At 45.1% G+C, this 17,824-nt stretch overlaps 1 protein-coding gene across 1 annotated transcript; it reads right to left on the bottom strand.

Annotated features, from left to right (window-relative positions):
- Nucleotides 1-1,177: 1,177 nt before the first annotated feature.
- LOC125769178 (uncharacterized) lies at nucleotides 1,178-9,228 on the bottom strand. The gene has a single exon (XM_049437729.1). It carries the CDS (start codon nucleotides 8,185-8,187, stop codon nucleotides 5,515-5,517), a length of 2,673 nt encoding a protein of 890 aa, XP_049293686.1. The 5' UTR covers nucleotides 8,188-9,228; the 3' UTR covers nucleotides 1,178-5,514.
- Between the last annotated feature and the right edge of the window lie 8,596 nt (nucleotides 9,229-17,824).

Raw genomic sequence — 17,824 nt, 5'->3', positions numbered from 1 at the left:
TACTTTTACGTTTCTCTCTTTCCTTTCTATTTCTTTCAATGTTTACTTTTATTTGCTACCAGGAATTGAACCTCGCAGACAAGTGTCCCGTCGGTTGTCATGTTGGCATTTTGTCAGTGAGTGACATTCAGCCTCAAAGACGGACAGTAGTATGGTGAGGCGGGAAATGATGGGAAAGGGTGAGACTATTTTGAGACTATGCGGACGCACCCTCTGGTTAAATTTTGGATGAAGGACACCTTACAGAATCCGCGTTAATCTGCGTCCCTTCCTACTGGTCCGCCGAATGTACAGAACGATCCTTCATCTGGCGGATGACGCGATCCCAGAATGTAGGTCAATGGGGCTGTGGAGCAGTACGGCGTTACCATCCTATTCTCGTAATAAACTGACTTTTGTGATTTACGAGTGTTTTAAAGGTTGTGGAAAAAGAGGCGCTGCGGATTATAGATACAATTTCTCTCCCAGTAATAGGCATGCGTAGTTAATCGTTTTGTTTAAATGGGATTTAGAAAATTTATTCAATTAGTACCGGATTAGTGTTGTTAAGACACTTCCGAGGCCAGTGGCTGAAAAAGGGTTGCCAACATTCTGGAATGGAAGCAGTGTTCAACGTTGTGTTACAAATAGGTTAAAACTGGACTGTTGTAAATTGATGCTTCCTACAACTAGTGTTACATAAATAGTTGTTAAAGAATAGGTATTTTTCGTCATGTAAAACTTTTTATATTGTGTTCACCATAAACGTGTACAGTATATGACCTCCCGTAGGCAGTTGCCTTCCTGCTTCCGATGTGTGTCAAGGTTTTCGCGTGGCTTTATTTCCTCGTCACTCAACAAGCAAAAAGAAATATTTTTAGAAGTAGTGTTTGGTCAATGGCCTTGCTTTGAAAGCGCAAGGAATACTACTGTCACCATGGGAATATAATCTTTTTTTAATACTCTTGGATGATAAACCTCCGAGGACAAAAACGTACATATCTTCTAAAGTGTATGAAATTTTTCAAAAGAGAATTTTTTTCCGGACGATTTTGGTTATAAAGCACAGTGGCGATAGTGTTTTTTCGGATCTAAAATAATTCCCAATGTCATCAAAGTGAAGGGAAAAAAATAGCTGAAAGTTTCTTTCGTGTCAACTTTTGAATTGGTTCTATGATTGATTAAATACACCATTACATACACATGTATAAAATACTTTCTTTCCTGTATTTCTGCCTGTTTCATTGCTTTTCCAGTACACCGTTTTATCATCTAAGAGCTAAGATGCGAGACACCCGTTGCCGTGTGAACTAACCGCCACACAAACAGCCGCGTGTTACCGCGATCGCCGACATAAAACCGTTCTTAAAATTAGACAAATAATACACGCGTTTGCTCGTCTCGCGCCGCACGCAAACCATTGCACCTTTGCTGCCGTACGCATAAATATGTCTAGCTCAAGCGCGGCACCACTCTAGAAAACTGTGTCCGTTCCTATCGGCGCTTGCCATGCGTGGCCGTTACTGGATACAGTATCGTAGTTATTGCATTGCACATACACTTAGCTTCTTTTGCTGCCTGTCTGTTGTTGCTTAACGTTATTATTGAGGAAATATTTAACCAAAACAAAAAAAAAACGATGATTATTACAATTATCATAACAGAACGAATCGAAGGGAACAGGGGATAAGGGTGAGGGAAAGGAAAAGGAAGGGAAGGGACACGAGAGATGTCTCCATAATTAATATAATTAATAAAGTACTTATAAGATAATCCGTTTTTCCTACTCTGTCTATTTCGTTTTACCAGTGAAATTTCGATCCACTAGCAGATCGAAAACTATGAATATGTCCTCCTCCCGGATCATATCCAATGCCAATGCAGACACTATTTTCATATTTCGTGACATACAACTGACGATGAAGTTGATAACAGGGGAGTAGTTTATGTTGCATTCTTCCCAGCGCCTGTATTGTTTGTGTATTGTCTATTTCTATTCGTCTATTTATGCATGATTGATAAGCGATTTAAAAGTGGAAACAAACGTTATTTAAGCAGAACGAAAATCATGATTACTATACTCATTACGAGACCATACTAAACTAACTGTCATAGCAGCCACTTTTAAACGTTAATGCCTTTACACTGCAACAGCACGAAAAGTGTGATTCTTATCCATTCACGAACGTGACCCTACCGAACGATCGATCCGTGACGAAATATCGTGTCACTTGAAGTTTGCCGTGATCTTGAACACGACGATGCTACGAACGGTGATAACGTGGAGCTGCTTACTTCCTGCCGGAAGCCAGGATGAAGCAATACATCCTTGCTGTGTTACTACGGAACCAACCATCATAAGTCGTTTTGTGCAATACTCAGTCGACCCCATATCGGACATGCAACTCCGACAATAGTCAGCCAAACACGGTAAGTAAACCCGCGTGTAGCGCATTACTGGTAGTAATTATTATTGGACAGGTTTGCCTTAACTTCCACGCTAGATAATACTCCTGCATGAAATCGGGGTGCTTGCCCTTCCACACGAAGGCTCCCAAGTGTTACACACCCGCTAATGAGAAACAGTTGCTAGTAACGAACTTCATCAAACTACCCTCTATTCCATTCCTGAAACGCTTTTGAACCGCAATCATCCATCAAAATGAGGGCTGCGCCTTGGTTTACAGCTGTCATACGTGAGCTTGTGAAAAGTATGAAAGCAAATGTAGATGAGGTAGCCAGCCACAATTGCCAGTGGCTCTTTAGGGCTCCTAATCCACTGTCAAAACCTAAACCTAAGCCTGCGGAACATCAAACAGATCCATTGTTCCGAATGCTTAAGCTACTAAACAGTGGAATATCGAGACTTCCTCCATTTTTCTTCCGTGCCAATGCGTCGATCGGCTGGCTAGTGAAATGCGGTCGTTAATCTTTGTTTTTTTTTGTGTTCGTGTTGTATACCTGTTCACCACCGCTACTAACACAATTGCTTAGTGTTGTTGCTTTACAACGTCTAACAAAACTCATCGGCCGAAACCATCCGCGAGTTGATAATTTCACTTCCTATAGCCCGGGTCTGGGCACTTGGCTTCTTTCTGCATTTATGGTGAACTGGTAGACTTTGTTTTCTTCCATCTTTTTCTGTGTGTGTGTGTGTATATATGTGTGAAGGCACATTTTCCACACCATCGAATACGGAGCAATGAAAATCAAAACCTAACGAACCGTTGTCATGAAGTTGTCCGGTCGTCTAGAAATCCCAAGAGGGAGGCTAATGCGCTCGTGGACCGGAAATTAAGTCTACCGAGACGGCGCTGCACAAAATTGAGAAGGAATTGGGTAGAAGGCAAGAAAGAAAAAAATATGAAACATTTGTATCACGTTACCCGTTACCGCACACCGGGTAGTATGTGCAATTTATCAAACTTACGGGGAGAAAACGAATCCATTTAGGAATTGGGAAGTGTGTGGAAGCTTTTCATTTTGCTGGCGATCGTGGAGGCGCAACTAATGTCAAGTCATGCTTTCATTTCGGTTAATGCCATTATTTCCCATCGACACCTAGTGAGATAAGGTTTGGGATAATTATACACCTAATTTGACACATGTATGGTTTCCAGCAGCTTGTGTCACTCATCAATATCCAATATGGTGGCATCAATTAGTACCACTTCTAAGGAATTATGTGAAAGCTCCACAGTAAAACGGTGGCAAATGAACGCTTGTGAGTGTGAGTGAGGTTTGGGCAAGATGAAAATAAATCATGCACCTTATCCACCAACGGCTCACCTGCTCGACACACCGAAATCTCAAGTAGGTCAAGGTCCACGAACTACCAGTTCATCCGATCTCCGTTCATCGTTGTTTATTGAAAACCCATTCAATACCGAAGACATTCAGCACGACAACTCCAAGGAGCGTGAGAACTTATACTGGTGGTATAGTCGCCGAAGCAGAACTTGACCTATCCAACCAGGTGGCCAGGATCCATTTCTTCATTACGTTCGGCATCGCCACAACCCGTTTGCTTGGCGATTCAATTCGCTCACGTCGTTCGTTCGGTTCAACTGGTCTGCTCGGTACTTTTTTTTTCTTCAATGCAAAATGGTGCAAAGCTACTAAAACTAAATCTTATCTGCTACTTTCTGCCTAGGACTAGCACTAAGCCATTCTATTCTTAGCCTTTGAATTAAATTTCTAATCCGACGGACTATTGTTCACATTTTGATCGCTTTTGATCGGGAAATGTAAGACAAGTTTCTCGATCATACTGTACTAAAACAAACTTAAGCTCTAAATCTTACAACCAACAAAAAGGGAAACCAAAAAAAAGAAGGATAACTTACTAACGCTAACACAAAATACAGTGAATAAATAAAACCTTTCGACAAGCATTCGCAAAACAATCCTTCTGGGCAAAATTGGCGTGAGACAAGGTCATGTAGACGATTGAATATCTTGTGATCGTCGTTTGGGTCGCAAAGTAAACAAAATATCTTTTGTGGCCTGGGATAGGTAGGAATAGCTTGAATGGAAACCTTATCGCAGCCACTCAGGGAGGGAGAGGTCAGGTGAGATTGTATGTAGCGACCGAAAATTATTAGTGTGTCGCGGCTAAGTAGCAAAAAGTGAAGGTATTGATGACGCATGCCTTGAACAAGAGAGGTTAAGTTCTTGTTTAAATCACCGGCACGCGATCCTTAAAATAAGTTCAATGAAATCTTTCTCTATTCTAAGCCACCCTTTTGCTTCGCGAGGGCTTGTCGGGTATGAAACGATCGCAATATGAACAATTTGTGTGTAAACGATCGACACCAATACCATGGTGTGTTGCTGATCATGAAGCTACTGCGCCTTCGGTCTTGCCTGAAATGTGGAGAACGTGAGATGAAACTCTCGCCATGAGCGTCTGTGAGCGGTCTGTGGTTGCGGAACTTTGCAAAAAAAAAAAAACGCTGCACAAACACTATGTAAAGCTGTGTCGGTCGTCAGTTTGTCTGCGCACGTTTCTGTCTGACGCTCGGCCGATACAACTCACGAGTCGTCTGACAACTCCACGTACGCATTTACTCGCCGCAGCAATCGCTCTTGCTTGTTGACTCTCTTCCCTGCACGCCCCTAGGAGCTTGCGCAATACTACATCGCATGTTTCACACCGTGGCGCTGAACTTGCTGCGAATGAGACGCAGTGCGCAGTGAGAGAGTGAACGAGAGAAAAATCTGGTTTGCAAATGCAATCCTACCATGGTGCGCTAATCTAGGCCAACAGCTGGCGTAAGTGAAAGTGATTCGAATAGAGCCCGCACAGAAGTTTGTTCTGGACCCCTACGCACCTCGCTTTTTGAATGAAGGGAGGAGATGCTGAACTGTCGAAATGTCACACTGAACCTAACCCTAACGAGTGATGATCACACAGTATTCCTCCGAGAGAAGCCTAACAGAAACTATGAACCAACGATGTGTGAAGATTGACGACATTCGAGGTTGATGAATCAGAATACTGCATAAAGGAAAGCGATGCTATCGAGCATACTCTTAAGCTGGTGGCACAATCTGTCCGATGCGGCGAGTGCGTGTACCAAATCCCTTGCTGCCATCTGGTCCGATTGGAGTGCGTACCACGGCTTCATTGGCAGATGTCGGCAGAGCCGTGTTGCCCGCATTGACGTGGTTGCACATGATGCTACCGGCGCGCGATCTTGGGCCGGAACACTCGGAGCCGATCGAGATGCGACGATCGTAGCCGGAATCTGTCGATATCTTGCGGCCATTGTAGTACTGATCCGAACCGTTGGACAGCTTGCGCAGAGGATCAAATCCTCCGGACGAGTATTTGCGCGGCGAGATGTTTGGGCTTCCGTCTGTGTGGTAGCCCGTGATCGAGCCGGACGAAAACTTCCGATCGTAGCCACCGGTCGAGTCCATGGAGATGCGACGCTGTAGTAGATGGCCCTGCTGCTGTTGCTGAAGAAGTTCTGGTGAGTTGGCGTACTTACGATCGTAGTTAGAGCCGACCGAATACTTGCGAGGTGCTGAGTGCACCGGGCCACCGTGCTCCGTTGAGCACTGGGACATTCGACGATACATTAGATCGCTGGAACACTGCGAGATGCGACGTGTATTGCACGAGCAAAAGTCTGAACAGTTCGATGAGCGTCGTGACGATGGCACTTCCGAGCAGGCGGACGTTCGCCGAGACATGCCTTCCGCAGGCACGGACGAGCAAGCGGACGTACGGCGCGACATTTCACCGCAGCTCGAGTAACCTTCCGAGCAGTTGGAGAACTTTCGTGAAGCTTCCGACCCTAGGGAATAGGCACTGGATCGGCGTTGCTGCTGTTGCGTTAACTGTGGCTGATAGCACTCGTAGGTTTCGTTGCCAAAGGAATACTTGCGTGGTTGGGGCGAGTGTGCCACCACATACGGCATCGGAGGCGAATGCTGTTGGTGCTGGTGAGGGTCCTGCTGTAGTGGAGCTTGCATCGGCTGGCTTATCATTGGCAGCATTTGATGATGATGGTGATGGTGGTGATGGGGAGCTACCTGTTGTTGCTGTTGATAGATCGTACCAACCATCATGTCCGACTTAGGATAGAAGCCAGATCCGCGGCGCATTCGGAAGCGATCGAAGCCCTCACCACCACGGCTTCTCTCAATGTCATGTCGAGCGGCTATCTTGTAGCTTTCGACAAATTTCGTAACGTTGGTGGCCTTCTTGCCGGTCTTCTTTTTCGGTGCTACCAGCTCCAGCACAACGAATTCCGTCATTGCTTGAGCCCGGCGGGCCGACGCGGATTCGGTGAACTCGACAAGAGCGCATTCATTCTGCTGTAGCTCTGGATGTTTGTTGATAAACTGGCGAACATCAGCTGGAATGGGACCACCCGGACGGAGTACGCGGATAAGCGATATTTCACCGCACTTCGAAAATAACTCCGACACCTTCTCTACGGTGTACTTGTCGTATGGCAGCCCCGTAGCGACAACAGTGCGCGACGGCGTTGTTTCATCGTGCTCGGGCAACGGAACCAGGCGACGAATCTTTGTGCCCAGATCGTTTACCTCGATCTTGACACTCTTGCGCTTGATCGCGTCTCCAACCACACGCCAGTCCTTCGTCAGCTGACGGACGCGCTTAAAGCTAGACACCAGCTTCAAACTGACAAAGCCTTCCTTGTTGCGGCGCACGTGTTTCAACAAAAAAGCGTCCTTAAGGATGTTATCGTTGGAGAAGTAGAACTCCACTTGTTCAATAATTCGCTCACACATTTCATCGTCCGGGATCTCGAACGCCCCGTCCTCGGTGTCTTCCTGCGTACCGGCATCATTAGCACCCTCGCCGGATGACTTTTTCGTGATTTCGCAGCCCGAATCTTTCGCCGCATCATCTGACGAACCGGCACCGGCATCTTCCGAGTGCTGCCTGATTTGCTGCTGATGTTGCGGCAGCTCACTGGAACTGCGCCGATCGTAGGATAATGACACGTCGCTGTCGATCGAACTGATTGATTCTTTCGTGTCGGAGTGCTTCATGTTGCGGTCCTGATCGTCTTGATCGCGCATAAACATCTCATCCTCATCATCAATATCTTCATCGTCATCGTCCTCATCATCGTCTTCCTGTTCGTCGTCATCGTAGATACCGTAATCGTGCACCTCCTCTGCGCCATGGTGATGATGGTGGTGATGGAAGTGCTGTTGGGGACTACTACTTCCCGGCTCATCTAACCGTAGATGTTCTTCTGCCAGGGGATCCTCGCGCATCAGTTCCTGATGCTGTAAGAACGTATGATTGTCCGTCATGAGAGGAGACAGCGTGTCCGGTTCTTCTTCGGCTTCTACCGCTTCCTTAACAGCGGCAACTTCCAACTCGATTATCGCATTCGGCTGCGGCTTCACTTCTATCGGGGTGAGGACTTCTTGTTGAGCAGCAGTTTCCGTCAAAGACTGAGCCTCCGGTACGGAACTTTCACTTTCTTTCTGCTCCGCGGCGTCAGTCATCGTAGCTGTTTCGATCATCGTTCTCACGGCCGGTGTGGTCTCCGTTTTCGTCGGAGTGGCCTGTTCGCTGCTGGGACCGTTGTCACTGTTGGTGACGGTTTGCGTTGCCATTTCCGTCACCACTACTGGAATTGGCGGCACTGGATTCGTTACTTCACTGGACGTTGCCGTCGTCGTCGTCGTCGTCGTCGTCTTTGTGTCGGCCATACTTAGTTAGTTTCGGCGCCCGGTACTGCTTTCTTTCTTCTCCACTAATATGGCTAATATGGCTTCCTCTTGTACGTTGTAGAGGCGAGTTTTGTCACTGTACGTTGCTTTCGTAAGGTTTTCAAATAGTTTCGGCGTTACACTCCCGGATGAAGGCACTGTTTTGTTTTGTTTTCCCCTAGTGTTGCTCCAGTTCGTTTTGGTTTTCCTATCGTTCGGTGCACTTGGTGCCGTCACCTGTTTCGATTTCTGCTAATCCAGTCTTATACGGAGGGAAGTTCGGAGTGAGTTAGTTCCGTTCGACGGTGACTCACTTGATATTTACAGTAAATTTACAAAACGCGCACGCCTACACCGCGTAATAGATTGTACAATTTTTGTTTGTTACACAGCCTGTTTTACAGTTATCACCGCTCAGTCTGTAGGTTGTTGATTGCTTCAACAAAGTAGTTCCGAAACCAGCAGATTCTTTGTCAAAGTTGTTTTGTTTTTTTCTTATTTTTAGTGAGTTCGCGATGGGGGGATGGTTTCCGTTTCTGACAAAACAATAGCTTAGCTAATCACACAAATGTACTCGTAAGCACACACACACACACTCGCATATAAATTTCCGAGGTATGTCCTGCGATGTATAATGTTCGTACCTAAATGATTTGTTGGCTTTGCTATGTCCTTGCTACACACACTGTCTGTGTATGATGTGATTTTCTCTTTTCACAGTCTTCTGTACACGCACATGCACTCACTACACCGCTACTCCAATGGCGCGTTCCCTTTCACTGTGGCGCTACCAAGATTTCACGCCCGACGATCGCCCGTTGGCCGTCTCGTGAATACCGCGTTAGACTTTCTGCAGGCACTCTTTCACTGATGGTTGTTTCCACCGGAATTCAAGTACTTTCACAATTGCCGCACACGCTGGCATGCCCTGCGTGCATGCACTCGTCTCGGGTATTGAAGTTGGGAACGATTTAAGTCCACGATTAGAGCAAACTCTAGTGCATGGAGACGGTAGGTACGGCAAGGGCAAGGGCGATTAGCGCACTGCAGAGAGAAATGGCGCTACGGTTCGTGGTTTCGCGAAACTTGAAGGCGATGGAAAATGTTACTTCCTTTGCTAAGATTTTTTTCCACACGGTTGCGAGAAATTTAAGGGCTTGTACGTGCGCCGAAGAATTCCAGCACTAATTTTTGTGTTTTTTTCAAACAATTTTAGACCAATATCTGTTCCAAAAAAGATCACTTCTTCCGGGTAGTAAACGACTCGTTAAGAATGTTCTGATATCTCCGAAAATTGAGATTTGTCGCGGTTGCTGTTCGTTTGGACGTATGAGGTCCTATAGTAACAGGTAATTTCTCTGGATGCTAAGCTACTGCCACCTTCAGTACTATGCGCACATGAAGGACCTAGCTTTCTCCGTACCACACCGTATGTGAGGGCTTCTCCTTCTTCCTAGCGTTAGTTGCAATGTTCATTGACGGTGGCTTACGGCGTGCCGGAAAATTTGCTTCTCTTCAATAATCAACACTTGATCGTGCACAGAGTTCGATAGTTCGTACGTACTGGGTGCAGTTACACTAGTGCACAACTGCGTGACACTCGCGAACTCGTGACTGGACACACACTGGTTGCCTCAGCTGTTGCTATCGCACACAAACTCCACTGAATGTCACCGATTCGCTGCTCCATCAATTTGGGCTGTTAACGTTATGCTGCAGACTCACACCGCAAACAGTTTGCTGCACGTGGGGCGCTCTGGTTTTGCGCTAGGGTAGTGTTCAACTTTTACGCACTATACGCACGCACACACTTCACCGAATACTAACACATTCGTGGGGGATCGTGGGATATTTAATGGTTGGGTTTCTTTAATCCCTGCACACTGCTTTCGGAGCAGTTTAAACTTCCTCCCAGATACACCCAGCTGGTTAACGTTTCGATACTGAAAGCACTACTGTCTCCCACGTGCACACATACACACCCATTAAGCGAACAGACACTGTCGAGTAGATCGAAACCAGATAGACTTGCACGGTGGAGCGTGGTGGTTCCCTTTTGCTGTTCTCGTCTTCGAAAGGTGTTGCTACGACAAGTGTTGTTGAAAGACTGAAATAAAGCTACGAATTGACGCCGGTTTTATATCGTCTCTCCTACTCTCTTCCGCCGCGCACGCATGCATGCAACCACCCGGGCAAGTTGAATGCGTGCGCTTGGTTCGGCTTTAAGTTCGTGCCTTACTTCCGTTCGATGTCGGCGCTCGGAACTTGAATTCGTGCTCAGCTCGGCTCCCCAGATGGGGGTACGAGCCGGCCCGCACACTCTCCTTTTCTCAGACGGAGAGCCCTTACACTATCTTTAAACCAACCTGACCGTGGCTCCCCACAGGAACCAATGCACCGACTGCCGCATGCGTTGGTGTGTGTGTTTGTCGATCGATTCGCGCTGATCAAGCTGCGTTTCTTTTGCCACAGCAATGCATTTCACCCGCGTCGCCGAGAGCGGTTGGTGACTTGAGCGGACGGGGTGCGGGTTGGAGAAAACCTCGTCGAAAAATGTCGCCTACTCTTGCCTACTACTACTACTACCTGCCCCTAAGTGTAGCATGGCAAGGTAGAGGGATTTATTTGTGATTTGGTTTTATTTATCATTTTCTCGAACAAACTACACATAAACGCATTACGCACCGTACGAACAAGCGATCGGAAGAAGTGTGAGCCATCGATTGTTGCTTACCTCCGATGTTTGGTGGTTAGGTGTGAGGGCTGTCATTAAGCGGCGATTTCCGTTCTGGCACCGGCTTTGCAAACTAAAGCATATGATATTATTGCATCGTCGAATGAGAGCAAGTGCAGCTCACCTTCAATTACTGTGTTTTTTTATTTACAGATTAATTCTGTACGGTTTTGTGGGTTTGTGGCTTTTTATGTTAATTTACAATATGTTAAATTATAATGCTATGTTAAAATTTCATTTAAAAATGTCTTATTCATATATATTTTTAAGTTTTCCATTATTATTAGCGACCAAATAAAGCAACAAAGTTGTAACAACCTTTTCTGAAAAATAAATAGCTTGTCGTAAGCAATACTTACGAAATAATCACATTTTGGTCTGGAAGTACTTATCGGGCAGTTGTTGCCAAACAATGACCGATTTTGCTCACGCAACCAAAATAGTTACATCCAGACGCTTCCACTCCCGTTAACGGACTCACGACCCATCCTGCAAAATGGTAATGGTGAAGGCTTAATCCAATAAGTGGAGCAGAAGGCTGTTAGGTCAAACTGTGGTCTAGAGTAACTTGGTGATGTGTGTCCTCTGTGCAGGACACAGGAACTAGTAAACGGATCGTTGTACTTTCGCATCGGTGTTATGTGATGATAGGCGTTGTACAACTAATAGCTTATGAGCAATGCTGTAAGTGACAGTATGTGACAAGCTAATGAGTTAATAAAAAATGTATTGAGAAAAAACAATATCAATATCGAAATGCTTTTCTTCAACTTTTTCAAATAGCCTGCAAATTGTTGCCCTTGAAAACCAAATTCTGTTTTAGGGCTACTTAGCGGTGAGCCGTAGATGTATTTATGGCACACACATTAACACATCAGCGTGAATTGGCCTGTTTTGCTTTCGGCCATAGCTTAAACCTGCCCTTTATAACATTTATCCAATTTTGGGTTTTCATGTTATAATATGAAGCTTTGATTTTTTATTCCCCTGATAGAAGCGCTTGTTTCCTTCGCCCTCAGTAAGGTGTGGATAATTTAGTTGTTTTAGAAGCTAACATAAATCCCACATGGTTAACTTAGGCACACGTTTGGAATTGCGCGAAGGAATGGGTTTGTTCGACGACGACGACGAATGCTACTGGAACCCGGTGCCCGGTGCTGGAGTTCAAGTGTACGCCGGGAGCGCTCAGTCAAGGTGATCAGCTAGGCGTGGAAGAGATTATGTACACATGATTCCAGTTCCATGCCACCCAACAGCGATATGATCTTTTGTTTTGTTCATCCATAAGCTGATAGGAGCGAGCAGCGTCCCAATGTTAAGCGAGAGTGCATAGTGCCAGTACTTACCCTTGCACTCTCTCCGTCGCGTAGAAGCATAAAAAACGATCACAACAAAGCGAACATAAAAGAAAATTGAAAGACACGGTAAGTAAATGCGGTACTGTAAGTGGTGTGCGGCAGTCACTTGTATGAGAGGGAATAGTCGGGAATACATAGAGCGCTCCGTTGCTTGGGTGGTAATCAGTTTCGCCTTCAAAATCGAAGCATGATGCAATGCTATTTCCGCACCAGTTCCCTTTTATGGCAAATGCTGTACCATGCACCGTGTCGACGCAATGTCGGTAGTATGGAAGCATAAGTGATGATAGTGAACATCGAGACTGGTTCAGTCGGCGAGTCAGAATAGTGTAACCGGTCGAGAACATTGCGCCTGTCGGAGCGGAAGCGAAAACCCATTTTATGTTCTACCCTGCTTTATTAAGGTTCACGAGGGCCGTCGCTGTCGTCCGTTGAAAGTCTTCCGCAGCGTTTATGTTTTGTTTGTTGTTTTTGTGATTCATCTTACCATGCTTTGCCTATTGGGGTCCAATGGTCGATTTCAAGGGTTGAATTCAAGGTCAAATTCACATTTGCGAATGCTACAACTTTCCGTTCTTGCAAAAACAAAAAAACAAAAAAGCATTATGCTATTTACTTCACCACAATCTCACATTCACCGACGAAAGCATTAAAGGGTGTACGTTGTGGTAGCATAATTGTTCCTTCCGAGAGCGATTGGTTGAAATTTCAAGGTTAACTTCCTTGGCGACCTTCACCGATAGAGTTGTGATGGTAAAGAAAGACTAGCACGGGAAGAAAAGGAGTTGACATTAATGGGATACATTAATACAGCTATCGTGATTTCTTATCATCAACGAGTGAAGCTATAAAAAGAAAGGCATGTGTGAAGTTGGTCATGTAGAGGATAAATTATGTGTTAATAGGACCTCCAGCCATGTGTTTATTGAGTAGCGTATGTAATTTAATACATAGTTATTTGATACAACAATTATAACATTGATGAATGAAGAGTAATATTTAACATGAGGCAATTTAATGTTTGAAAATTAAATGATTATATACATAACTAAAAACACTAATGTAACAAATTATAAACCAAACCATTCCAAAAAATTGTAATACAATTCTTAAGCTGAGCAGCCCATTTTGTAAAACATGTGTATCATACCGTAACATCATGTGTCCAAATAATTTCCTCTTCGGCGGTTATGCAAATGATCTTGCTGATAGGACAGGAAGAAAAAAATATAAATAAAACATCGTTCAAAAAATGTAAACATTCGTCCAACGCGTCAACGTAGTTCTCAAACCCGGTGTCATTGATCCTCATGGTCAGTGGTGGCCAAATCAAATAAAAGCAAAAACAAAACAAAAAATAAAAACCCCAGGCGTGCGCACGATCACCCTGCTGATGGGGCGAGCAGAAACCGCCCCAGCACGGTTGGTTGCGAGGAGCATAGATAGAGCAACAGAGAGCGCACCAGAGCGGAGCGAAAGAAAGGCCAATAGCATGACCCATTGCAACATGGAGCCGTACAGGGGGGGGAATTTTTTCTTCCCTGCCTTGTGTGTTTGGTTATTTCCGAAAGATGAGTGTCTTCATCAGCAACACTTCAGCGTTATGTGGAGGGTCTCCTCTCGGTCTTGATCTCGGACGTTTTTGACCAAGAGAAGGGTGTTTTTTTGCAACGGCGAATGGGGGTCAGTAGTGGCAAAAGCGTCAATTTCGGGACCTATTCGGATGTGAATCCACACAGCGGTCAAGGTGATTCGATGGGGCAGTGTTAGAAGATTAAACATTGTTGCTCAGTGTAAACTTTGTATACTTCTCTTGTATTCGTTCGGTTGTCGTGTGACATCTAGCCAGTGATCGTACCAACTTTCCGCATACGGAATCCTAAATTCTATGTTGAAAGGAATTCGATTCGATTCGCATTACAATCAACCGATTCGTCTTTTGTGATCTTCGCTCCAAATGCCTTGAGGATGACAATCGGCGAGAGGATCAGCTCACCGCATTAAGCATCACGCAAGATCGCCCCGAAGTACAATGAATTTGAAAGGGCCTCATGTGTTGCTGGATCGATTGCACTGGCTCCGAAGACACGCCGATTGTCTGCGCAAGATTTATGACGAATCGTTTTAAACAAACGACTGTTCAAGTAGTTCACTACCGATTGAGGTTTGGGTCTTACATCGTAGAATTGTTTAAGAGATTTGCGATTAGAAAGGTGTTTGGCTGAAGCATAGAGCTGCCCTGCGAAGGTTTGCTCGCAGGTACATTTTTTTTTACATTTATTTCGCATGATATTGTCGGGGCGGTAGAAGGTCAATGATTTCGGCGTGTCATTGAATAACCGTGCGATCTGTTGTGCGATTGCGGATTTAACGATTTGGTGCTTTTGGGGTGCTTTTATGGGGAGTTTTAGTGATCTGTCCTACCTGTCAGCACGGGTTGTAGAGTGTATTGGGATTTTCCAACGCGGATGGAAATATCCTCGCGACACGTAAATGAAAAGAGTTAATGTGACCATTTTCCAAGGGCAATGAGAAATAAATAGCATACGGGTACGAAGTTGTTAAAGGTTTTATTTATTTAAATATAAATTTGTTTGTTCCAAGTCCAACAAAATGGGAATAAAAAAATATTCATAAATTCTATATTTAAAAATCTGTAATTAACAATGTGTGTAAAATATTTTTATTGCTTTGAAAGCCTATTAACTTCAAAAGTAATTTAAAGGAAAAACCTTCAGCTACCATGCCGGTTAGAATAAAATTAAGATAATTAACAAAGAAAACAAAAGGAATGAAAAAATAGGCTATAGGAAATCACAAACCCAAAACGAAATGTAATTAATCCCAAAGGTAAATTGCACATCGCAATCTTCCGAGCTGAAACTCTTCGTCAGCCTCTTCTTTCACGTATCAAACAACCGCGTGCACTTCACTGAATACTGTCCAAAACTCAGCTCACCTAATACTAAGCTAGGGGGTGAAAAAGAAAACAAAACCACCCCTCCTTCTCAACCCGGTGCAGTTTATCGCCCACTTGATCAGCGATGCATGACCACAATGTATATAGGGTCTTGGCCAAACCTCCGGCACCATACTAGCCATCGGGAAACCGTGCGGTTTGCGTGAATTTGCCGGTTTCTCGCTGAAACGTGTCTTAATTGCTTTCTTCGGGAGGTATGTATCTTCAACAGAGCAGCCCAATTGAACGGAACTGCACTCGTTCCGCTGTGCGATGAAAGAAGAAATGGAATACTCGTTCGCTGAAATAGCGCTAAGGCCCAACCGAGTTGGTTTCGTCCACGGCCGAGCGGGTTCGGGTTCATTCCACATCATCATCAGCGGGTGAAAAACCTTGAACCAATGATTCCCGAGGAACCCGTTGGCCAATGTTTCTTGTGTTGCCCTCTTGCTAAGGAGCGATGACTACTGCTAACTCAGAAGTGATTGTTGTAGACAACATGATGTCAACCTTTGCTGCTTCTGATCATAACTTTATAAGCCTGATATTTGATCCCTTCGTACTAGGGGTAAGTTTACGTGATCACTGGAAACATTTTTAGCACCAACGCACCCAGCCGAAGTGTAATTGCTGCATTGCCTTCGAATTGTGAACCATTCCCGACAGTGAGCGTCAGCTTCAAAACAGATCTTAACCCATTCAGATCTGCGGATGTTAAAAACACGTCTAGCGATTCAACAAAGAGTAATGTCAGAGTCAGATTGTAAGGGAAGAGAACCATTGGAGAATGGCCTAGCTCAAATGCAAATAAGGAAACTGATACGTGATCTCTCGAAGCAGGACGGGACACCCACTCAAGAGATGGGAGAGACACGTGAGATGCGTGCTGTTCACGAGACTTTTGTCTGCTTGTTCGGTAATTGAGTTGTACGAGGTTTGATTTCTTGCACAAGATAAGAAAAGCCGCAACTTTGACACTCCAGTCACCATTTTGGGTAATTGAACGGTAAAATATCATCACCGTAGATTGATGAAGATGAACAGACGATTTGCAAGGATCCGTTAAATGTGTTTTTTTACTTTAAGGAGGTAAAGTTAAATTTATAAAATTGACAATAAATTAGTATGTATTTCATATAAATATAGGAGCCGCTACAATGACGAATCTCTATGAGTCACTACAATGATGACGATGACCTTAATATCGTATAGCGAATTAGGCTCGTCAGGCTCTGGTTGGCGGAACATGTCATTAGAATGGCCCTGGACTACCTAGCCCGAAAAGTCCTTTTAGTTCGTCCTCATGGATAGAGGAAAGGGGTACCGTGAGCGTTTTAGAAGAATTCTGCAAAAGACCAACACCGAGAAATGGTTGTAGCGTCGGATAGATACACTAGGGCTATTGCCTTGAATCTATAAGTTTTACACTTTTTGCCAAATTAATTCTTCATTTAAAAATATAACGATTCTTCAAGCAGTGCATTAAGATTGAAAAAAAAACAAATACTGCATCGTGGAAGATATTGAATAATTCTTTTAACTTGTAATCTATTTTAAGTATGCATTTTCCAAAACTGATGCAGTGAAATGAGGGAATTAATTCCTTTATATGCTGTTAAAGGTTAAACACCATCCAACCGAGAGTTAATACTATGACTCATCTCTCTTCTTGGCTTTAACGACCTTACAGGTCTCGCCGGCCATTTCTGGCTTACTAGACTTCTTTTTACCTCCTCAAGGAAAAGCTGGGGGATGATCGGCAGAAAGTGGAGCGTGTAAGGATGAATTTCCAGGTGAATATTCTTCTGGAACTGTCCTGCAAGAGCCACGACGAGACGCTTGAGATGTGGCGGAAAGTGTCCGAAGCACTGGAGGGCAAAGCGAAAGCCCGACCACGGACCCCCACAACTCGCCTCACCTGCACGAACATTCCACCAAGCTGCACCAACGAGGAAATTGCAACGGACCTAAGCACAGCCCTGGGAGTTACGATCTACGCGGACCAGATCAGTACCGTTAAATCCAATTACGGAACGCTGGTCGCATTTTTCGGATGCCCAGAGGTGGCAGTAACGGACGACGTGTTACTAAAACAGCATGTTGTCGGATTCAGCCAGTGCTGCCGGTTCAAGAAGGTTGAGGTGAAGCGCCAATGCTATCGGTGCTACGAGTTTGGCCACATTGCCACTCACTGCCGTGGGAAGGATCGGTCAAGCAAGTGTCATCGATGTGCGGAGACTAAGCACCCAGGACCGTGCACCAAGGAACGGAAGTGCCTCGTCTGCAAAGGCCCGGAAGCAATCGGGCACTCATTCGGACAGCGCAACTGCCGCCAAGTAGGAGAAGGGGTAAAAAACCGGCCTCGTCATGATTAATGTCCTTCAACAGAACCTTAATCACAGCCAGCTGGCCCAGGACCTGCTGATGCAGACTGCTCGGAACGAAGGCTGCGACATAGTGTTGATCGCCGATCCATACCGGATTCCGGAGAACAACGGTAACTGGGTCGCGGATCCGACGGGCAGAGTTGCAGCAGTATCGACAGGAAGATACCCTATCCAACGCATAATCGAGAATCGGCGGGAT

The sequence above is a fragment of the Anopheles funestus genome, chromosome 3RL (assembly GCF_943734845.2).
Source record: "Anopheles funestus chromosome 3RL, idAnoFuneDA-416_04, whole genome shotgun sequence".
NCBI classification, from domain to species: Eukaryota; Metazoa; Arthropoda; class Insecta; order Diptera; family Culicidae; genus Anopheles; species Anopheles funestus.
Note: the sequence above shows the minus strand (reverse complement) of the source record. Positions and strands in the feature narration are given on the sequence as shown.